The sequence below is a fragment of the Hypomesus nipponensis genome, chromosome 21, assembly GCF_054491055.1.
Source record: "Hypomesus nipponensis isolate SF chromosome 21, ASM5449105v1, whole genome shotgun sequence".
NCBI lineage: Eukaryota > Metazoa > Chordata > Actinopteri > Osmeriformes > Osmeridae > Hypomesus > Hypomesus nipponensis.
This window is the reverse complement of record NC_140381.1, coordinates 1,400,001-1,422,331: the sequence shown is the minus strand read 5'-3', so window position 1 is coordinate 1,422,331 and position 22,331 is coordinate 1,400,001. Positions and strand designations below refer to the sequence as shown.

At 50.3% G+C, this 22,331-nt stretch overlaps 4 protein-coding genes across 8 annotated transcripts in view; 2 read left to right on the top strand and 2 right to left on the bottom strand.

Annotated features, from left to right (window-relative positions):
- Positions 1–4: 4 nt before the first annotated feature.
- Positions 5–4,308, top strand: LOC146237289 (carbohydrate sulfotransferase 12-like). Of its 2 annotated transcripts, none has more exons than XM_084685200.1 (4): positions 5–408; positions 1,779–2,537; positions 2,623–3,111; positions 3,639–4,308. In XM_084685200.1, exons 2-4 carry the CDS (start codon positions 1,884–1,886, stop codon positions 3,882–3,884), a joined length of 1,389 nt encoding a protein of 462 aa, XP_084541326.1. In that variant the 5' UTR covers positions 5–408; positions 1,779–1,883; the 3' UTR covers positions 3,885–4,308. The 2 variants fall into 2 exon arrangements, with proteins under 2 accessions (XP_084541326.1, XP_084541327.1); XM_084685201.1 differs by lacking the exon at positions 5–408 and adding an exon at positions 1,193–1,329.
- A 133-nt stretch (positions 4,309–4,441) lies between these two features.
- Positions 4,442–14,833, top strand: ern2 (endoplasmic reticulum to nucleus signaling 2). Of its 4 annotated transcripts, none has more exons than XM_084685155.1 (22): positions 4,442–4,817; positions 5,752–5,869; positions 6,043–6,076; positions 6,251–6,323; positions 6,670–6,742; positions 7,220–7,345; positions 7,441–7,542; positions 7,634–7,898; positions 7,997–8,075; positions 8,205–8,358; positions 8,709–8,833; positions 9,046–9,246; positions 10,141–10,408; positions 10,616–10,700; positions 11,042–11,231; positions 11,332–11,428; positions 11,747–11,946; positions 12,245–12,416; positions 12,552–12,679; positions 13,101–13,224; positions 13,493–13,560; positions 13,653–14,833. In XM_084685155.1, exons 1-22 carry the CDS (start codon positions 4,752–4,754, stop codon positions 13,833–13,835), a joined length of 2,931 nt encoding a protein of 976 aa, XP_084541281.1. In that variant the 5' UTR covers positions 4,442–4,751; the 3' UTR covers positions 13,836–14,833. The 4 variants fall into 4 exon arrangements, with proteins under 4 accessions (XP_084541281.1, XP_084541282.1, XP_084541279.1 ...); XM_084685156.1 differs by having other exon boundaries at positions 4,689–4,817; positions 12,269–12,416; XM_084685153.1 differs by lacking the exon at positions 4,442–4,817 and adding an exon at positions 4,847–5,327.
- A 63-nt stretch (positions 14,834–14,896) lies between these two features.
- Positions 14,897–19,693, bottom strand: plk1 (polo-like kinase 1 (Drosophila)). The gene is made up of 11 exons (XM_084685188.1): positions 18,938–19,693; positions 18,307–18,475; positions 18,032–18,176; positions 17,761–17,854; positions 17,399–17,621; positions 17,241–17,283; positions 16,967–17,067; positions 16,747–16,824; positions 16,458–16,612; positions 15,879–16,061; positions 14,897–15,638 (listed from the first exon to the last, which is right to left on the bottom strand). Exons 1-11 carry the CDS (start codon positions 19,298–19,300, stop codon positions 15,438–15,440), a joined length of 1,755 nt encoding a protein of 584 aa, XP_084541314.1. The 5' UTR covers positions 19,301–19,693; the 3' UTR covers positions 14,897–15,437.
- Positions 19,694–21,860: 2,167 nt separating this feature from the next.
- Positions 21,861–22,331, bottom strand: part of rasd3 (RASD family member 3) — a 1,010-nt gene continuing 539 nt past the window's right edge. Inside the window, exon 1 of the mRNA XM_084685243.1 lies at positions 21,861–22,331. This exon is cut by the window's right edge and continues 539 nt beyond it. Within this exon, the coding sequence (XP_084541369.1) occupies positions 22,087–22,331 (245 nt within the window). The 3' untranslated portion in view covers positions 21,861–22,086.

The following is a 22,331-nucleotide window of genomic DNA, read 5'->3' as shown; positions in this document are numbered from 1 at the left end:
TTTGTGTGTGTGAGTGTTACCCTCGACCACACTCCATCATGTCACACAGGTGTGTTGGAACAGGAGTGGGACTGTTTCCATGGAGAAAGAAAACAACGACATAAATCCCTTAAATACTGAGAGACTATGTTTTCTGTGTGGTATTGCCGAATAACGTCAGAATATTTCAACCTAACACTCGTTGACTATGTTTAGGACTGTTGGACCTGTCGAAATAAAGCAAACCACTGAGTCTTTTGACAAGACATCTCGCGAGGGTTTGTATTTGGAGTTCTCTCTCCTCCAGTAGCTCCGTTGCTGCTCAGCTCTCGTAAACTGTCTCATCCACCGACCGGACGCCCAGTAACCCACTCTGCGAGACACCGGGATGGTATAGGAGCAGCGTGAGGCATGGTACCTCTTCTAAAGGTAAACCGGTAGACTTTCGCGTTCAGTCAACATTTGTGAAGGCTCCAATTAACAGTTTTGGTAGGATACTATCCGTTAATTAACGGGATAAACTGTTAATCAGTGTCTCTTGACAGCTAACCGTTGCCGTGATGCCATATATTTCAGACGAGTTGAGATAGCCTGTCTGTAGGATGAAACGGGAAAACAGTGGAAACGGGAGACGAGTAGACGTGTCTCAAGCAGTGACAGTAACTTGGCAGGATAGAGAAGGCTGCAGGAAAAGCGCAGTGGAAAGTGGTGGAGCGAGAGTGTGTGTGTGAGAGAGAGTTTATGTCTGTCCATTCCCTAGTGAAAGGGCAACATTGTACAAGGCTTGTAGTCTACTGTATAAATTAGGTTCATTTAAGTGGGGGGGGGGGGGGGGGGGGTAGGGGAGGAGTGCGCGGGAGAGAGAGGCAATTCCTTGTGGACCCGTTTCGGGATCAGTCTGTCTACAGCACTTGCAGACCAAGCCGGAAACACACCAACTCGGATGAACAGCTCAATCACATTTAGGCTACTTTTTATCCATTTAGCAGACGCATAGGTAATCAAATTGAAGTACAAACGAACACCAAAGAATACATTCATTATGAGTAAACCCTTGGATAAAAATGTTTAAGTCGTTAAAAAGGATGATTGTTGTGAAAGAATGCGTCTAATTTTTATGAAGAGGTTCATACCGCCTAATTATTTTGTTGACGATATGGAACTTAACGGTGATTTTGTGATCCGTGGGTAGACTTTTGGTCGCGAGGTGGCTGGGTTCGAGAAACGTTTTTTGCAGTGCACGGTTCTGAAGTCGCACCCTCGTGCCAGGAACACCACAGCGCGGAACAAAAACCGTCTGCTTCCCTCGGGACGGAGCTGCCGTTTGTTCGCAGCGCAGTGCGAACCGAAGTACGAACATTCCCACGGTGCCGTTATCTCGTGTCTTTCTTTTAGGTGGTCAGATCCATTGGGGAATAAAGGCTTGAATTACTAATGTTTATAAACCCGGTCGGACGAAGAAAGATGTGTTTGTCCTTAATTATGTGGTTTAGGTTCACAGCTCAAGTCCTATACTTACAGCGTACCAAAGTGAATAATAATCATTTACATACGTTGAATTAACTCTTTTGAATCACTCTAGTTTAGGAAACAACAAAGTCTGCAGCCTGGAAAATATACTTTTTTTCCCCGTCCTTTTGTTTGCATCACAAAGAACAGAACCTTGTATTTTATCAATTCCACACATTCTCATACTGTAGTCCAGTCCAGACTCCTGGGTGTGAAACTGTGATTTTCTGTGCAGTTGTGTTCACCCTGTATTTATTTACTCTGACCATCTCACTTCCTGTTTCTCCCAGGACTGGTTGCCGGCCAGGAAGTGTCTCCGGGCATGAGGCAGCGTTGCCATGGAGCTCAGATAGACCCGCCCTCTTTCCGGTTTGTTTGTTGGTGTTCCGGTTACCATGGGAACGTGGCGGCAGGTGCGTGCTGCCTTCCTGATTGGCTCCCTCTTCATGATCCTGCTCATCATCTTATACTGGGACGACGTGAGCGCGCTCAACCTGTACGACCCTCTGCACAACCTTTACACCCGCCGTGACCCTTGGTTGACCTCGACGCAGACTTCCAGCCCCCCCCCCTCCCCCGGCCCATCCAACACCCCTCCCTTCTCACTCTTCTGGGGGAGCTTGGCTGCCCTGGGGAGGCTGTTTTCCTCCTTGCCCCCCTCCAGGGGGGATCAGACTGGGGTTGACCCGATTCTTGGTGAGGGGGTGGAGCCAAGAAGCCACTCCCACCCTCCCCTTGACCTCATCACTCCCGCTAGGCAGAGGAAAGGCAAAGAAGAAGGGAAACGGAGGATGAAAGTAGAGGAGAGGGAGGTGGGGGAGGAGAGGAGGAGAGGAGAAAAGGAGAGGGAGGTGTGGGAGGAGAGGAGGAGAAAAGAGGAGGAGGGGAGGCAGAAGGAGAGGAGGAGGCGGATCAGGGGTGTGTGTTCTGGAGGCGGCTCTGTGGAGTTCCCAGGGAGGACTCGGACCTTTAACCAGATCCCCAACACCGAGCTGGATCACCTGATTGTGGACGACAAACACAAGGTCATCTACTGCTACGTACCCAAGGTAGGACTGTGTGTGTGTGTCTCTCCTCAACCCGCGTCCTGTCTCTCTTTCCTAAGGTGACCTGTGTGTGTGATCGTTCTTCAAGGTGGCGTGCACCAACTGGAAACGCGTGATGGTCGTCCTCTCCCAGGGTCTCCTAGCAACGGACGGACAACCCTACGCCGACCCCCAGACGGTGCCCTCGGACCTCGTCCACAACTCCACCCTCCACCTGACCTTCGCCAAGTTCTGGCGTCGCTACGGCCGCCTCTCACGCCACCTCATGTCCGTCAAGCTCCAGAGCTACACCAAGTTTCTGTTCGTGCGAGATCCCTTCGTCCGGCTCATCTCAGCCTTCCGGAACAAACTCGCCCAGCCCAACCAGGACTTCTACCGGCAGTTCGGCGCCGTCATGCTGCGTCGCTATGGCGATGGGGGGGCGGAGCTCCCGGAGACAGCGGCGGAGGCGTTCTTGGCGGGGCTCCGCCCCTCCTTCACGGCATTCGTCCGTTACCTGCTAGACCCAGAGACAGAGAGGGAGGAGGAGTTTAACGAGCACTGGCGTCAGGTGTACCGGCTCTGCCACCCCTGCCAGGTACGCTAAAGATGCTATCATGCTGATGCTAATACTGATGCTATCATGCTGATGCTAACACGGCCACCCCTGCTAGGTGCGCTAAAGATGCTATCATGCTGATGCTAATATTGATGCTATCATGCTAATACTGATGCTGATGCCCCTGCCAGGTACCCTAACATGGCTAACACTAATATGGCTAACACTATCATGGCTAACACTAACATAGCTAACACTAACATGGATAACACTATCATGGCTAACACTATCATGGCTAACACTATCATGGCTAACACTAACATGGCTAACACTAACATAGCTAACATTGTCATGGCTAACACTAACATGGCTAACACTAACATGGCTAACACTATCATGGCTAACACTAACATGGATAACACTATCATGGCTATCACTAACATAGCTAACACTATCATGGCTAACACTAACATAGCTAACACTAACATAGCTAACACTATCATGGCTAACATTAACATAGCTAACACTATCATGGCTAACATCCCAGTGTGTTTCTGGGCGACCAGGTGAACTACGACTTTGTGGGTCGTTTGGAGGATCTGGAGCGTGATGCTGACCAGCTGCTGAGGATTCTGGGAGTGGACCGCCTGATCCGCTTCCCGCCTAGCAACAGGAACCGCACGGCGACCAGCTGGGAGCGTGATTGGTTCGCTGGGGTTCCGTTGGATCTGCGGAAGAAGCTGTATGAGCTCTATGAACCCGACTTCAAACTGTTCGGTTACCCCAAACCCCAGGATCTGTTACACCTGTAACACACCTCAAACACACCTGTTGCCATGGTTGCGTGTTGCCCCTGGTTACACAGGCAGTAGCAACACTGGTGGTGCCTTGAAACCCACAGATCTCAGACCACTCTGAGGACACTCAAGAGGGTGCGTGTGTGTGTTGCACAGGGACTTCATTCAGGAACATACTAGTGTCTCCTGAACTGTTTTGTTAAGGGAAGAACATTGTGTAAAAAAAATCTCCCAAAAAGTTAACTTTTAAATACTTTTTAAAATTAATAAATCGAACTAGTTTTGATATGGCCAAACAAACTGGCACGGCTATATTTTTTGCTACTCTGTTTATAATGTGTACTAATGTGTTTGTTTAATTTCATGTGAGTTCTGTTTCCTATTCTGTCGCCCTCCATTCTCTTGCACATAAAGCATCACTTGTTGCGTGTGCTCAATGCTGTTGTTCCACGTGGGCCAAAATCACATCGAGGTCTTTCTCAAACCAACCCCTTTTTTAGCCCCGCCCCTGGTGTTCTCGCCACGTGTTGGCTGAACCACCTGTCAATCAAACACTCGTTGGCAGTCCTATCCGCTCTTTGACAGTAAGCTTTTTTTCTCACAGCTGACGTCAGAAGTTCCGTCCCAACACGGAAATATGCAAGAATATTCGTTGCGTTATTACCATGTTTCGCCTTTTATTACCGAAGATGTTACTGTCAACGCGAGCCGTTGAGTCAATGTGTAGAAGACAAAAAAGTAGTTTTTAGCCGTTAACGTTCGGACAAATGGACGCACGCGCTGGAATTCTGGAGATAGTTCGACCTCTGTTGATAGTTTTATACCCTCGAGAAGCACTGTAATTTATTCATAAGAGATATCAAAGTAGGGGTCTTTGTGATCATGAGGATATTGGGACGACTTCTAGCGTCGCTTCTGTTCCTATCATTGGGAGGGAACCAGATTCAGGTAAACCAGCGTCTTGTTGTTGTTGACGGTGTCTATTTATGCGCCGGGAATCTAAAGTGTCGGTGGGGCGATAAAACATACTGCGCGTGTGTGCCGAACGGAGTGCCTGGTCTATTTTCGGGGCCCCTACGGAGTGTGGGCGAGGGCGAACCGAACCGTAGGACACACATTTAAGAGCGCGCACTGACGGGAGAATATTGTAGAGACAGAGGGACAGAGACGCACTAGTTGTTTGATAATATAAAGTTGCTATAGAATTGAAATGGCTTAAAGAGCAAACACGCGCGTATTTATGAATGTGTGTGTGTGTTTGCTAAAGCACCTTGTGCAGCCTGATCCTCCTGTACTAGGATGTGATGCAAGAGAGTAAATATGGGAGTGGTGCAGATATTAAACACACACACACACATATATACTTTCACACAAATACACACACAGTCCTTCGTGGTCAGGGGAGGACATAAGGACATCCTGCTAAAAGAGGAAAATTCAGCATCGTTTTGGGTGATCGTACGCTCACACGCTCATATATACACATGTAGAGATAAACACACACACAGATACACACACATGCACAAATATCCACACACACATGTTAAACTCATTGTCGCATGCAGGCTATTTTCAACTGACACTTAATATGTAGGTTGCCATCGGACACACACAGATACACACACACACACACACACACAAGAAGTGTTTTTAAATCTTCTCTTAGAACTTTACTCTCTCCTTTCCGTTCCTCCCTCCTCCCCCCCTCCTCTCCTCCCCCTCCCCTCTCCTTCCCCTCTCCTCCACTCTCCTCCCCTCCCTCTCCACTCTCCTCCACTCTCCTCCCCTCCCCCTCCACTCTCCTGCCCTCCACTCTCCTCCCTCCCTTTCCACTCCCCTCTCCTCCCCTCCCCCTCCCCTCTCCTCCCCCTCCCCTCTCCAGGTAGGAGGGGTCAGCACAGTCACCCTACCTGAGTCTCTGCTGTTCATCTCTACTCTGGACGGGAGTCTACACGCTGTCAGCAAGCAGTCAGGGGACATCAAATGGACGCTTAAAGAAGGTCACTAAACACACACACATGCACACACACATGCACACACACACACACACATGCACACACACACACACACATGCACATGCACACACATGCACACACACACAAATCCAGACACACACACAAGACACACGTAGTTTGACATCATTTATTCAAGCTCTGTTCCTTTTTCTCTTAAGATCCTATAATACAGGTTCCTGTTTACCTGACTGAGTAAGTCTCCCTGTAACACACACACACTCACACACACACACACACACACTCACACACACACACTCACACACACTCACACACACACACACACACACACGCACACACACACACACACTTACACTCACACACACTCAGCTCTCCGAGCACCTCTCAGTGACGTGGTGTGTCTCTCAGACCAGGGTTCCTCCCAGACCCCAGTGACGGCACCCTGTACGTGCTGGGAGGCAAGCACAAGGAGGGCCTGATGGTGAGGAACACCGTGTGTGTGTGAGCGTGTGTGTGAGAGCGTGTGTGTGTGAGAGCGTGTGAGCGTGTGTGTGTGAGCGTGTGTGTGTGAGAGCGTGTGAGCGTGTGTGTGTGAGCGTGTGTGTGTGAGAGCGTGTGTGTGTGAGAGCGTGTGAGCGTGTGTGTGTGAGCGTGTGTGTGAGAGTGTGTGTGTGTGAGAGCGTGTGAGCATGTGTGTGTGAGCGTGTGTGTGAGAGCGTGTGTGTGTGAGAGCGTGTGAGCGTGTGTGTGTGTATGTGTAAGCGAGTGTGTGCATAGTAGGTGTGGTAGCAGTGTGTGTGGTAACAGTGTGTGTGTTCTGCTTCCAGAAACTGCCGTTCACCATCCCAGAGCTGGTCCAGTCTGCTCCCTGTAGGAGCTCTGATGGTATCCTGTACACTGGTGAGGCTTGGAGGGGTGTGTCTGTGTTCTGCTGGTGAGGCTTGGAGGGGTGTGTCTGTGTTCTGCTGGTGAGGCTTGGAGGGGTGTGTCTGTGTTCTGCTGGTGAGGCTTGGAGGGGTGTGTCTGTGTTCTGCTGGTGAGGCTTGGAGGGGTGTGTCTGTGTTCTGCTGGTGAGGCTTGGAGGGATGTGTCTGTGTTCTGCTGGTGAGGCTTGGAGGGGTGTGTCTGTGTTCTGCTGGTGAGGCTTGGAGGGGTGTGTCTGTGTTCTGCTGGTGAGGCTTGGAGGGGTGTGTCTGTGTTCTGCTGGTGAGGCTTGGAGGGGTGTGTCTGTGTTCTGCTGGTGAGGCTTGGAGGGGTGTGTCTGTGTTCTGCTGGTGAGGCTTGGAGGGGTGTGTCTGTGTTCTGCTGGTGAGGCCTGGTGTTTTCATTCAATTGGATCATTCAACTTGGTAAATAATGTTGTGTGTGTGTGAGCAGGTAAGAAGCAGGATGCCTGGTTTGTGCTGGACCCTCAGACAGGAGAGAAGCAGACGAGCCTAACCACCTCCTCCTCCTCTGACTCCATCTGTCCCAACACTCCTCTGCTCTACATAGGACGCACTGGTACACACACACACACACACACACACACACGGACACACACACAAACTCACACACACTCGCAGACAAACACTCAGAAATATGTGTGTGTTCCCCAGAGTATGTGATCACCATGTACGACACCAAGACCAGAGAGCTGAGATGGAACGCCACCTACAACGACTACTCTGCTCCGCCCTACGACGAGAAGCTGGACTACAGTAGGACACACACTCGCACACACACACACTCACAAACACACACACATTCCATCCCTCCCCTCTTCCCTTGACCCTCCCTCCCCCCTCCCAGAGATGGCCCACCTGGTCTCCAGTGGCGACGGTCTCCTGGTGACGGTGGACCGGGAGTCAGGTGATGTGCTGTGGAGTCACGACTACGGCTCCCCGGTGATGGGCGTGTACCTGTACACCAGCGACACCCTCCGCCACGCCCCGCACCTGTCCGTCGCCACGGAGACGCTGCGCTACCTCACCTTCTCCTCTGCCAGCGACACACACTCCATCAAGTGGAGCTACCAGTTCGTCAAGGAGCAGCTCAGCGCACACACACAGCTGGTGTACGTACAGACACACGCACAACCATGTACACACACACACACACACACACACACACAACCATGTGTGTGTGTTGTAACAGTCATGGTGTGTTCTGCAGCCCCACCCTCTACGTAGGGAAGCTGGACTCTCACCTGTACGCCTCCACCTCATTGGTCCACGATGGAGTCTCCCTTGTGGTTAGTGTACCTGTCAGCCCTCCCTCCCTCCCTCCCTCACATGTGATTGGTTAAGAGGCTGAACGAAACATTGATGTAATTGGGGTGAACTGGTACTGAGGCTGACTGAGGGTGTGGTTGCCGTGGCAGCCGCGGGGCCTGACGCTGGCGCGTATCGAGGGCCCGATGACGGACGGCGTGACCGTGAGGGAGAGGGGCGGGGCCTACGAGATCACACCCTCCACTGACGTCCGCTACCCCCCCGGCAGCACCACAAGCCTGCAGAACCACTGGTTACTGATAGGTACACACACACACACACACACATACAGATATACACACACACACACAAACAAATGTTTTACATTTTGTTTCTGTGGTTTTATATGTTTGTGCATCGGTCTCTGTGTGCATGTCTCTGTGTGTGTATGTGTGTGTCTCTGTGTGTGTGTCTCTGTGTGTGTGTATGTGTGTGTCTTTGTGTGTGTGTCTCTGTGTGTGTGTATGTGTGTGTCTGTGTGTGTGTGTATGTGTGTGTCTCTGTGTGTGTGTATGTGTGTGTCTCTGTGTGTGTGTCTCTGTGTGTGTGTCTCTGTGTGTGTGTCTCTGTGTGTGTGTCTCTGTGTGTGTGTCTCTGTGTGTGTGTATGCTCAGGTCACCACGAGCTGCCCCATGTAGCTCACACCACCATGCTGAGGGAGTTCCCAGTGAACCTGCAGCGTGCCGGTGATGCCGTCATCTCTCCCCGCTCCCCTGCCTCCCGCTACGACAACACCCACGTGAGCCGGGAGCCCTCCTCTCCCCTCCTCCTCCTCTCCCCTCCTCCCCTCTCCTCTTCTCTCCTCCTTCCTCCTCTCCTCCTCCTCTCCCCTCCTCCCCTGTCCTCTTCTCTCCTCTCCTCCTCTCCTCCTATCTCTCCTCCTCTCCTCCTCCCTCCTCTCCTCCCCTCCTCTCCCTCCAGTTCTCTCTCACCTCTCTCTCTCTCTTCCAGTTCCAGTCGGTGGCGGGGCGTGACGGTGGTGATGGAGCTGCAGGGGAAGGGGGGGTGCGGGGGTCTCCAACTGGAGGCGTGAGGGCCCCTGGGGGCCTGTCCTCAGTGCTACCTGGCTCCCTGTCCCAGGACCCCCTCACCCTGGCCACCCTCACCCTGCTGCTGGGGGGCTGGCTGGCCTTCGCCCTCACCTACCCCTCTGTGAGTACAGCCTGGGGCTGGCTGCGTGTGTATGGGTGTGTGGAACCACGTGTGTGTGTGTGTGTAAATAACCGTGTGTGTGTGTGTGTATATATAACCGTGTGTGTGTGTGTGTATATATAAACGTGTGTGTGTGTGTGTATATATAACCGTGTGTGTGTGTGTGTATATATAAACGTGTGTGTGTGTGTGTATATATAAACGTGTGTGTGTGTGTGTATATATAACCGTGTGTGTGTGTGTGTATATATAAACGTGTGTGTGTGTGTGTAAATAACCGTGTGTGTGTGTGTGTATATATAACCGTGTGTGTGTGTGTGTATATATAAACGTGTGTGTGTGTGTGTATATATAAACGTGTGTGTGTGTGTTTATATATAACCGTGTGTGTGTGTGTGTATATATAAACGTGTGTGTGTGTGTATATATAAACGTGTGTGTGTGTGTGTATATATAAACGTGTGTGTGTGTGTGTATATATAAACGTGTGTGTGTGTGTGTATATATAAACGTGTGTGTGTGTGTGTATATATAACCGTGTGTGTGTGTGTGTGTATATATAAACGTGTGTGTGTGTGTGTATATATAAACGTGTGTGTGTGTGTGTATATATAAACGTGTGTGTGTGTGTGTATATATAACCGTGTGTGTGTGTGTGTGTATATATAACCGTGTGTGTGTGTGTGTATATATAACCGTGTGTGTGTGTGTGTATATATAACCGTGTGTGTGTGTGTGTATATATAAACGTGTGTGTGTGTGTATATATAAACGTGTGTGTGTGTGTGTATATATAAACGTGTGTGTGTGTGTGTATATATAACCGTGTGTGTGTGTGTGTATATATAAACGTGTGTGTGTGTGTGTATATATAACCGTGTGTGTGTGTGTCAGCGCTGGGCTCTCCAGCAGCAGAGGGCTCGCAGGCAGATGGAGGAGGCCCTGGACTCCCGCCTCCAACGCCTGTATGCAGAGACGCCCCCTTCTGCAGACATGCCCCCTCCTCTGGACACGCCCCCTTCCGCAGACACGTTCCCTCCTCTAGACACGCCTCCTACTGCTGACCTGCGGCCTCCGTCCACCGACCCCCCCCTGACCTCCAGCCCAGCCTCCACCTGCAGCTCCACAGTCAACAGTTCTACAGGACACACACACAATCCTGGTGAGAGGAGCACCCAACACACACACAACACACACACAACACACACACAACACACACACAACACACACACACAGAACACACCTATGCTTTTCCAAACTGCAACCAATCCTCTCTCCCTCTCTCCTCTGTCTCTCCCTCTCCCCTCTGTCTCCTCTCTCTCTCTCTCTCTCTCTCTCTCTCTCTCTCTGTCTCTCTCTCCTCTGTTAGATGGAGGGGTGGTGGAGGTGGGGAAGATCTCCTTCTCTCCTCTGGAAGTTCTGGGTCACGGAACAGAGGGAACGTTTGTGTTCAAGTGAGTCAGACCCCTGTAGTACACAGTGAGTCAGACGCCTGTAGTACACAGTGAGTCAGACCCCTGTAGTACACAGTGAGTCAGACCCCTGTAGTACACAGTGAGTCAGACCCCTGTAGTACACAGTGAGTCAGACCCCTGTAGTACACAGTGAGTCAGACGCCTGTAGTACACAGTGAGTCAGACCCCTGTAGTACACAGTGAGTCAGACGCCTGTAGTACACAGTGAGTCAGACACCTGTAGTACACAGTGAGTCAGACCCCTGTAGTACACAGTGAGTCAGACCCCTGTAGTACACAGTGCAGCTAGTACACACTTCATCGTGTGTGTGCGTGTGCAGGGGTCGTTTTGACGGGCGCCGCGTGGCGGTGAAGCGGATCCTTCCGGAGTGTGTGTCTCTGGCGTCGCGAGAGGTGGAGCTGCTGAGGGAGGCAGACGAGCACCCCAACGTCATCCGCTACTTCTGCACCGAGACCGACCGCATGTTCACCTACATCGCCATCGAGCTGTGCAACGCCACGCTCCAGCAGGTGGGGGGGGAGAGCGTGTGTGTGTGTGTGTGTTTGGGTATATACAGATATTTAACCTGCGTGTGTGTGTGTGTGTGCGTGTGTGTGTGCGTGTCTGCAGTACGTAGAGGACCCGTCCTGTCACTCTGACCTGAGTCCTGTCACCCTGCTGGAACACACCATGTGTGGCCTCAGTCACCTGCACTCTCTCAACATAGGTAAGGTCATACTGCTCTTTCTGTCTCTGTGTTTCTGTCTCTCTTTGTCTCTCTCTGTCTCTCTATCTCTCTGTCTCTCTCTGTCTCTCTCTCTGTCTGTCTCTGTCTCTCTCTCTGTCTTTTCTGTCTCTCTCTGTCTCTCTCTCTCTGTCTCTCTCTGTCTCTATCTCTTTCTCTGTCACTCTCTCTCTTCCAATACACAGCAGTCCACTAGATGGCATTAGAGAAACAGGTGACCTGACCAAGTGTGTTTCTGTCTTTGTGTGTGTCTGTGTGTGTCTGGTCTGTGTGTGTCTGTGTGTGTGTGTGTGTGTCCAGTCCACAGGGACCTGAAGCCCAGGAACATCCTGCTGTCCCAGCCGGGGCCCCTGGGCCGTGTGAGGGCCGTGATCTCAGACTTCGGTCTGTGTAAGAGGATCCCTGCTGGGCGCAGCAGCTTCAGTCTGAGGTCAGGGGTCCCAGGGACTGACGGATGGATCGCCCCCGAGGTGCTGCTGCAGACGCCCGCTAGCAACCCGGTAAACACACACTCACACACACACAGACCAGACACACACACACAGACCAGACACACACACAGACCAGACACACACACACACAGAAACAGACAGACAGGCAGACACACACACACACACACAGACCAGACACACACACAGACCAGACACACACTCACACACACACACAGACCAGACACACACACACACAGACCAGACACACACACACACACACACAGACCAGACACACACACACACCCACACACAGACCAGACACACACACTCACACTCACACATGGTGACACATTCATACATTGTTCAGGTTTTCCTCTCTCCCCCCTCCCAGACCACAGCTGTGGACGTGTTCTCAGCAGGCTGTGTGTTCCACTACGTGCTCAGCAGGGGGCAGCACCCGTTTGGAGACGCGCTGCGTCGCCAGGGAAACATCCTGGCAGGGGACTACTGCCTCACACACTTCCTGGAGGACACACACGGTGAGGGAGGGAGGGAGGGTTTGTTAGCAGGTGAATCAGAAATAGAGTAATTGACTATGAGAGGGAAACGAGGGGAGTGAGAATGCGTGTCCCCTCATTGGTTGTTCCTAACTGCTTGTTCTGTCTGTCAATCAGATGATGTAATCGCGCGGGACCTGATTGAGCGAATGATCAGTGGCGAGCCGGAGTCCCGCCCCTCCACTTCCTCCGTCCTCAAACACCCGTTCTTCTGGAGCCCCGAGAAACAGCTGCAGTTCTTCCAGGTAGAGAGATGGAGGGAGGCAGGGAGGAGAGAGGGGTGAGGGAGGAGAGAGGGGTGAGGGAGGGGGAGGGAGGCAGGGAGGAGAGAAGGGTGAGGGAGGGAGGCAGGGAGGAGAGAAGGGTGAGGGAGGGGGAGGGAGGAGAGAGGGGTGAGGGAGGGGGAGGGAGGCAGGGAGGAGAGAGGGGTGAGGGAGGGGGAGGGAGGAGAGAGGGGTGAGGGAGGGGGAGGGAGGGAGGAGAGGGGTGAGGGAGGGGGAGTGAGGGAGGAGAGGGGGAGGGAGGTGGAGGGAGGGAGGGAGGGAGGGAAGGAGGGAGTACGGAGGGAGGGAGTAAGGAGGGAGGGAAGGAGGGAGGGAGTAAAGAGACAGAGCGACAGAGAAAGAGAAATGTTTAATGTGTGTGTGTGTGTGTGTGTGTGTGCAGGACGTCAGTGACCGTATAGAGAAGGAGCCGGTGGACAGTCCAATGGTGGTCAGGCTGGAGACGGCAGGCAGGGCCGTGGTCAGAACCAACTGGAGGATGCACATCTCTGTCCCCCTGCAGACAGGTAACACACACACACACACACCCTGCAGACAGGTGACACACACACCCAGCAGACAGGTAACACACACACCCTGCAGACAGGTGACACACACACCCTGCAGACAGGTGACACACACACCCTGCAGACAGGTGACACACACACCCTGCAGACAGGTGACACACACACCCTGCAGACAGGTAACACACACACCCTGCAGACAGGTGAGACACATAGAACGTACTGCTCTAGTGTGTGTGTGTGTGTGTGTGTGTGTGTGTGTGTGTTTCAGACCTGAGGAAGTTCAGGACCTACAAAGGAAACTCAGTCAGAGACTTGCTGAGAGCAATGAGGAACAAGGTCAGTGTGTGTGTGTGTGTGTCATGTGTAATGTGTGTGTGTATGAAGGTGTGTGTATATGTGTAATGTGTGTAATGTGTGTGTGTGTGTAGAAGCACCACTACCACGAGCTCCCGGCGGAGGTCCAGGAGACGCTGGGGGAGGTTCCTGACGGCTTTGTCTCCTACTTCACCTCCCGGTTCCCACGGTTACTGCTGCACACGCACACCGCCCTTGCCGCCTGCTCCAGCGAGAGACTGTTCCACCCCTACTACCTGCCCCCCGCCCCCGAGTAACCCACACACCGTGGTTAAAAGACCCCTGTGTCTCAGTCCTGAGAAAAAACATTCAAAATGGCCACCACTGCTGTCAGGCCAGTAGCCAGAATGGCTGCCAGACTCTTTAGAGCGATGCAGGAAACTGCTGCACCAGCGGATCCAAGATGGCTGCATCCTGAATCACGTTACTTTCTCTACATAGTACATACAGCAGGTGCCCTTACAAAGCACATACTGTTGCATGCAGTACTCGTACAGCTGGGAGACACTACTTTGCCACAATGTTGCACCTTGAACTTTGACCTTCTTGCTTGTACATCCGTCACAGATCGTAACGCATTATGTTGAAAATGCTGATGAAATGTTGATGAAATGTTGATGGCAAAAATCTTTCTTGGCTCCTCTGGAGGCGAACAGAGCCAAGCATATGGAAGGAGAACAGCCAGATCTCTGTTGTTACTGTGTCTGTTTTAGTTACTGTGACGTTTCTTGCACTGCGCTGAGGATTGTGGGTCAGGAAAGCAAAGCATGCTGGGATGCCGACAGCAAACATGTGCCCAGATGCAGTACCAACATACTGGTATTTTTGGCATGCTGCATTTGACATACTGAACCGGCTTACTACAATAGTATGGGGATTGCAACTTTTATATTGTTTTTATCTTGTATTTTATTTCAGTTATGCAACAGATTTTACTGAGCGCTGCTTGTGTGAAAGTGTGGGTTTCAAAGCGTGAAAGAGACCAAGTGTGTGTGTGTATTAGAGAGCTTAATGAGCTCGTATGAGTGATGAACACCCTGCACAGCAGTGAGCAGGACTTGCCTGGCTTTGTGTTTCCATGGCAACAAAATTGCTTCCTGGTGGTGGGTCACGTATCTCGTTGTCGTGGATACGCTGGTTTGGGACTTGAGTGAATGTATATGCGTTTCTAAATTGAGTTAACCAACAGTCCACACACACACAATGGGTTATATGACTTTTGTATCTTTGTTTTGGAATAAAAATGTAGTAAATGTTTATGTCTATGCTTTTAGAGAGAGAAACGCAGCAACTGTAAGTTCACGAAACACAAGTGAGGTATTATTACTACAATCTTTATTTCCATTTTAACAGTGAAAAGAAATCTCTTTAAAAAACATCTTTGTACAAAATAATCCTGCTGCATTCAGATGTTGCAAAGGGGAGAGCGTGTAAGGCACGTAGATGAGCAGAACACGTATAAAGACAACAGGCGAGAACAGGAGGAACACGTGTGTCACATGATAAAGGTGCAGTCAGCTCCTCACCCTCCCACGCATGAAAACCCCCAGAAGTATTTACAAAACCCACAAAGTTGGTTAACAGCAGGCCACACACACACACAGTAAAAAAAAAAAAAACCTTCAATTCTAAACAGACTGTAAATTCATCATCATTCACACACCCACTTCCCGACTATAAGACATTGTTTTGAAACTGGCGTAATTTACAGGCTTGTGACATCACAACCCCCCTCCCACACACCCAGTCGTCCGATAGGCCTGCGGACAGCAGGAAGTGAGGTAGTGATTGGTTGAGGGGCGTGCCTATTCCCCCCTTCCCTCACCACAATAGGCCGGCTGCGAGTGCTGTGATTGGCTCTAGCGAGCGGAGGAGGAGGAAGTGGACTTCCCTGCCAGCAGTTTCTCCAGCATCAGTTTGGCGTAGCGCATGCGGCTGGCCAGCTCCTTGCAGCAGCCAAACTCCTCCAGCAGAGACATCCTGTATGTGTGGAACTCCCTCTTCTCATCGATGTAGGTCACCGCCCCCATCAGAGGACACATGATCAGCTTGGTGTGGTCCTGGAGGGAGGAGGGGCACAACATGGAGTTGGGAATCAGGAACTACTGAGCTAAAAAGGCTGATGAGAGTGTTTTAGACTGAAGTGTGTGTGTGTGGTACATCGGAGTGTTTTAGACTGAAGTGTGTGTGTGTGGTACATCGGAGTGTTTTTGGGTTCAAAAGAAGGTGGTCGAGAGAGAGAGGAGAAAGTGTGTGTGATGATACAACAACAAAAAACATTGAGGGAGCGAGCGAGGCACCTGGAAGAAGTTGATCTGCACGGTGCCGTTGGTGAGGTGCAGCACGATGGCGCTCTTGGTCCTGAACCAGTGGCTGAGGTAGGGCAGGCGCGCCAGCTCGTCCCCGTCACGGCGCACCACGTTGGCCCCCGCCTTCACCAGGTGCTCGCTCATGTAGTTACGGAAGTACTTCAGCAGCGTGATCTGGGGGGGATTTAGTCGTTACAGAAAAGGATGAGCTACACAATAAAAAACACTTTAAAAAATGCATACTAAAATATATTTTTTATCTTTTACTTTGATTATACACAACTTAACCCTAAAAATGGCAAGGCCCAAGCAGCAGCTTTAGGCAGCCTCTAGCAATGCTAATGCTAACCTTCTTGGTGAGTGTGGGTGGGTAGGAGTGATGCTAATGCTAACCTTCTTGGTGAGTGTGGGTGGGTAGGAGCGCACACTAATGCTAACCTTCTTGGTGAGTGTGGGTGGGTAGGAACGATGCTAATGCTAACCTTCTTGGTGAGTGTGGGTGGGTAGGAACGATGCTAATGCTAACCTTCTTGGTGAGTGTGGGTGGGTAGGAGCGATGCTAATGCTAACCTTCTTGGTGAGTGTGGGTGGGTAGGAGCGCACGCTAACGTAGCTCTCAGCAGCCGTCTTGTCGATGTACTGCAGGCTGTCCCCGTCCGCGTACATGATTAGACGCGTGCAGTCGTTAAACAACACGCCTACGCTGTTGTCGCACAGCTGGTAGCCTAAAAACACACGCAAGGACACAGCTCAAACACAGGCACACAACTCCACCTTAGTCATTCTTCTAATAACTTCCAATCTCAGCATCATTTACTAGGACGAGGGAGAGAAATTAGAAGTGGATGTCCTCGCCTACCCAGGCCGTATTTGTCAGAGTAGTCGACCCACTTGCTGATCCAGAAGATGGGGATGCAGGCTGGGTCCTCGGCCTCCTCTGAACACAGACATCCAGAGTCAGACGGGACCGCACAAGAGCAAAAAACGATCTCCTCAACCACAATATGTATAGATTCTGTCAGAAGTGTGTGTGTGCAGCAGGTGCATTTATTTTGTATCAGTGGGCATGCCGTCCTCACCCTGGCGGACGAGCACCCTGTCGGACGGCTTGGAGGCGTTGACGCTGGTGAGCTGCTGTAGCATGTCGCTCAGGTGACAGCTGGTGGGCTCTGGGACTTCTCTGGAACACACACACACACAGATTAACTTCAGTTAAAGTTCTAAGTTTGTTTAGAAGTAAAAGTGTTGTGCCACTGCAGTAACTGGAGATGAATGTGGTATCCAAGCATTCATCCAGTTCTTATTCAATCAGATTACACTTGAAGACCATGTGGGTTGTTCTACGTGTCTCACCTTTGCAGAGGCTCTTCCTTCTGCTCCACCTTCTCAGTTCCTCCTGGAAAGAGAGAAAGAGAATGCGATTGGTCAGATGTGACCAACATCGGACAGGAAAAATCTCACCCATCTCCATCCCTCCCCCCAGACCACCCTGTCACAGCCCTCCTCCTCACCTTTGCTGTTAATGGCGGTGAGCGGCCTGCGCGGGCCGGCCTCCAGGGAGGACGGGGCGATGGAGAAGCGTGGGGGCACAGTGAGGCAGGTGGTGGGCAGCCGCAGGGGCACGTAGCCCCCCGTGAAGAACTCGTCCGCCTGGAGCTCTGCCACAGTGGGCCGCTGGGTGGGCTCTGCGTGCAGCATGCGCTTGATCAGGGAGGACGCCACCGGGTTGATGTGCTGGAGGGGGGAGGAACAGAAGGAGAGGGAGGGAGAGGGGTAAGAGGGAGAGAAAAGGGGAGCAAGGAAAGAGACATTCATGAATCGAAAAGAGGCTCACTAAAGAAGCTAGAGTGTCGAGTCTGGAGCGTGTTCTCACCCAGGGAATAGTGTAGTTGTTCTTCTTGATGCGGTTGTAGGTCTCCTTCAGGCAGGATGTCTCAAACGGAGGCTTCCCCACCAGCAGAGTGTAGCTGAGGGAGGAGGGGAGAGAGGTTACTGAATGTATGAGAGCCTTCCGCTCTTCATTACCAAGTGTAGCAGAGCCTGTAATGTTCCATCTGGACGTGCATAGTGTGCATTAGGTGTGTGTGTGAAAGTGTGTGTTTGAGACAGTGAAAGTCATTGTGTGTGTGTGTGTGTCCACTTACAGGATGCACCCCAGGGACCAGACATCGACCTCGAAGCTGTGGCCCGTCTTACAGAGCACCTCTGGAGCGATGTAGTTAGGAGTCCCGCACAGAGTCTTCTTACGCTCTCCGTCAAACTCTATCTTAGTGGCCAGGCCAAAATCCCCTGGAGGAGAGATGGAGGGAGAAGTTCATTAAAAGGCAGCAGGTGTTAGTTTTGCACAGGTGTGTGTGTGTGTGTTCCATTTATCTTATTAGGCATGTGTGTGTTCTGGCTGGCGGTGTGCGTGTCATACCGATCTTGACTACCATGTCGTCGTTGAGGAATATGTTGCCCAGTTTCAGGTCACGGTGGATGACCCTGTTGTTGTGCAAGTACTGGCAGCCCTTCAGCAGCTGCAACATGTAATACCGGGCCTCCGGTTCCGTCACCGCCTTCCTGCGTTTGTGCAGTTCCAGCAGGGACTACGACAAAAATGGATGAATTGTTTTTTTTTATTAAGAAAATTCAAACAGTTAATACTCCGTCTCATCCAACACACAACTTGAGATGAATACACATGCTAGAAGTCGCTGGCGGGGCCCAGAAGCTGTCGTCATGACGCTTGACTAGGCTTAACCTAAAGATTAGATTTAAACTTAATATGGCAGGATACAACTTGAAGTTGCATATTTTTTACATTTCAGCGATGAAAATCATAATGAACAGGGATGTATATTTTAATCACAATGCAGTTTGACAGACGATCAAGGGTTTCAGATTGCTGGTGACAAGTTCGCTAGCAATATGAATATTTGCTCGACTCGACCGTTGGCCTCCCACAACTATCAATCACCACGATAGGAAGTTTAGCGACGTTACTAGCTAAATAACGTTTAGCTTGCATGTTTGCTAGCTACGTCGAAGTAACCAACAGATTTACTTACCCTTCGTCTGCATATTTCCAACACAACGAAAACGAAGTCGTCGTCCTCAAAGAAGCCTTGGAAGCCCACGATGTGCGGGTCATCGAGGCTCTTGTGAATAGCGATTTCTGAGCTCATTTTTTCTCTCTGGTGTGGCTTGAGAATCATAGATTTCGGAACGACTTTCCCTGCGAAAACTTCTTTTGTGTCCAGATCTGTTATTTCGTAGCATTTCGCAAACCCTCCCTTTCCTAAAAATCTTCCCCTCATGTACCTTTTCATAGTCCGAGGATCCACTAGAATATCTGGAATTTCTTTGAGAGGTGCAGATTTGGGGTCGACATGTGTCGACGGATTCGCCGGTTTTGCTATTCCTGCACTCATTTTGAAGTAGTAGAGTGCTTCTCAACGTCAATGTACACTAATCTACCACGTATAAAACACTATGATGGAAAGTGAAATCACTTAACAGGTTAGAGAGCTTCGCTGTACTAAGTAGCTAACTAGCTTTAGCCTAATCATCCACATTCACGAAATTCAAATAAAAACTAAATATCCACAGGTGCAAAAGCTGTCAATCTGAATGCTAAAAAAAGACTCAAGTTTAAATGTTAAAGATTCAGATGTTTTGACAAAAATACAGTCAAAAACAGCACTAAAAAATACACCGAATCACTTCCCCGCTGCTATTTGCTCGTCCTTTGACAACAGTGACTGGTACAAGTTTAAATGCTGCTCTGTTCGTTAGGAGCGATTCTGATTGGTGCTCGCGATTTGAATTTCCAGCCACAGAAGCAAAGCACCCTGGGAGGATATGCCAAATGCAGCCAATCCCTGATTGGTGTAGATAATCCTCCTGCAATTTCCCCAAACAAATGCATTTTGGGAATTTGAGTTTTTCAGTTACATGCTGCGTACCGGAGAAAAACATGGTGGTAATTTTTTATATTGGTCAGCACTTTCCCTGAGCTTTCATCAGCAACACTTAAGCCACGTTTAGCGCTTGATCTCTTATTTGTGTATAATATCTGTTTTCTTATATGTTTTATTATTAGTTTTAGAATAGCCTACACATGCGGAGAGGGGTGGGCTCGCAAAGATAGAAATTGAGAAAATAATAAAGTGTAGATGATGAAGAAGAGAGAGGGTTGGAGAGCAAGAGAAGAGAGAAAGGGAACTATAAGCACTCATAAGATATCTGGGTCTTTAGCCTCTGGCTGCCCTTCAGGTTGTTATCAGCTCCCAGTCTGCCCTACACGCACACACACACACACACACACACATTCACACAAACAGACACACACTCAGACCCACACACACGTGTGTGTGGGAAGAAACAACTCAACAGCAGAGGTTGTTTTTCTGCAGAACGTGTTGCTTGCGGAGGTCAACCCTTGTTTGCGTATGACGTTGTGAATACCGCAGGTCCCAGTTTCCTCAGTTGGTTTGGTACGTTTCTCAGATCACAGGAACATTCCTGTGGAACATTCCTGTGATCAGGTCTACGTGTGTCTCAGTGAATCATGAAGTTTTGTCAACAAAAATAATATTGGCAATCTACATGCACAGCATCTGACAACATATAGTGAAATATTATAAGAATAGAATAACAATAAACTGCAGTTTCATTTGTGTGTGTGCAGTGTGTTCAGAGTGAGCCGCATGTGTCTGTTTTGGTGTGTGTGTGTGTGTGAGCACGTGCACTGAAACCCACGTGAGAGCACACGCCTTTGTTAGTTTATCAGTGAGTCAAGATTTCAGCTTTATGTGTGTGTGTGTTTGTGTGTGTGCCTATATGCACATCTTTTCTGGATCGTTGGTTTTTCAATCCCTTTCCCATTCACCATCTCACGACCGCCATCCCCATCTCCTCCCCCCCCATCTCCCCCCATCTCCCCCCCCCCATCTCCTTCCCCCTCCACTCCTCCTTAGACTTTTTTCTCTGTCAACTACCAATGAACCTCATTCATGTTGTCTCTCTGCTCTCTCTCCCCCCTCTCTGTCTTTCTCTCTCTTCCTCTCTGTGGTGTATTTTTAAGTATCTCTTGCTAGTTCCAGGTAATTATAGAGAAGAAAGTGGGATGAGAGTAGAACCGGATGAGAGGAAGAGGTGGTAGACCGGAGGTTCTGTCTGTTGGTGTTTTCCTGGATATTTATATCCTTTTTACGTCATTTGCACATTCATTGCCATACGATCATCATGATAATCCTGTTTCATAGCAGAAGAGCCTGGGGTTATTTTGATGCTCGCTATGCTCACGACTGACAGAAGGGTGTGTGTGTGCAGGTGTGTGGATATGTGTGTGTGAGCAGGTGTGTGGATATGTGTGTGTGTGCAGGTGTGTGGATATGTGTGTGTGTGCAGGTGTGTGGATATGTGTGTGAGTATGTTTTGTGGATATGTGTCTGTGTGCGGGTCTGTGGGGGCAGATATTCGTGTCCTTATCAGTCTGCGATGTGTATGCCTGCTGGACAGTGCTGTCTCTCCTCTCCTCTGTGTCAATACAAAGATCACGGCCTTCATATAACATTCTCTAATATCCGGCAATCCAGTCCATCAGTCAACACTGCTATCAGGGACCACAAGTTTGTCTGACTGGCCTAACTAGTACCTTGATGCCTAACTTGTACCTTGACGTCAAACTAGGCCCTACTTTGGTGAGGTTTAGAACCCTAAATAGTTCTACCCGAAATTATCGTACGTGGAACTGTACTGACCTGAAAGAAATCAAGTCCTTCTTTTCTAGAAGGTTCTACTGTTCTAGAAGCTGAGCTGTCTCCCAGCTCGACAGGGACCGGTGCAATGACAAAAACCAAACAACCTTATGATCAACTTGGAATTTATTCATAATTAAAAAACATAAACCAACACTGTTCGACTGATGACCATGAGAGAGAACCAGATGAATAGAATTTACTACACTACCCAGAATTCCCTGCGTGTCAAGCAGACACTGATACTCTTCATAAAAAAATGAAGAAATTAATTCTGACACAGGGTTGGAATAGAGGGAGGAAGAACCTGTACATGAGCAGACCAGCTGCTCTGAGAGAGGGAGAGAGACAGAGGGAGAGAGAGAGAGGGAAAGGGCAACACAGGGAGAGAGAGAGACAGAGGGAGAGAGAGAGAAAGAGGGAAAGGGCAACACAGGGAGAGAGGGAGAGAGACATTAGGAGAGGATACAGCTGTTATTCTTTTTCAAAGGAGGTCTTTTTTTGCTCTCGCGGGGTACAGTCTCTCGTCGCCTGCGCAACGCGGGGCTCAGTCGTGACGGTAAGTTCACCTGCTGCAGCAGGGCACGGAACACCCCAACCGCATTCTCCCCGGTGCGCGCGGACGCCTCTACGAAGCTCGCGTTCCACTCCAGCTCTACCATAGCCATGATTTCCGCTGTTGGTAGCGCGCGCCCCTCGC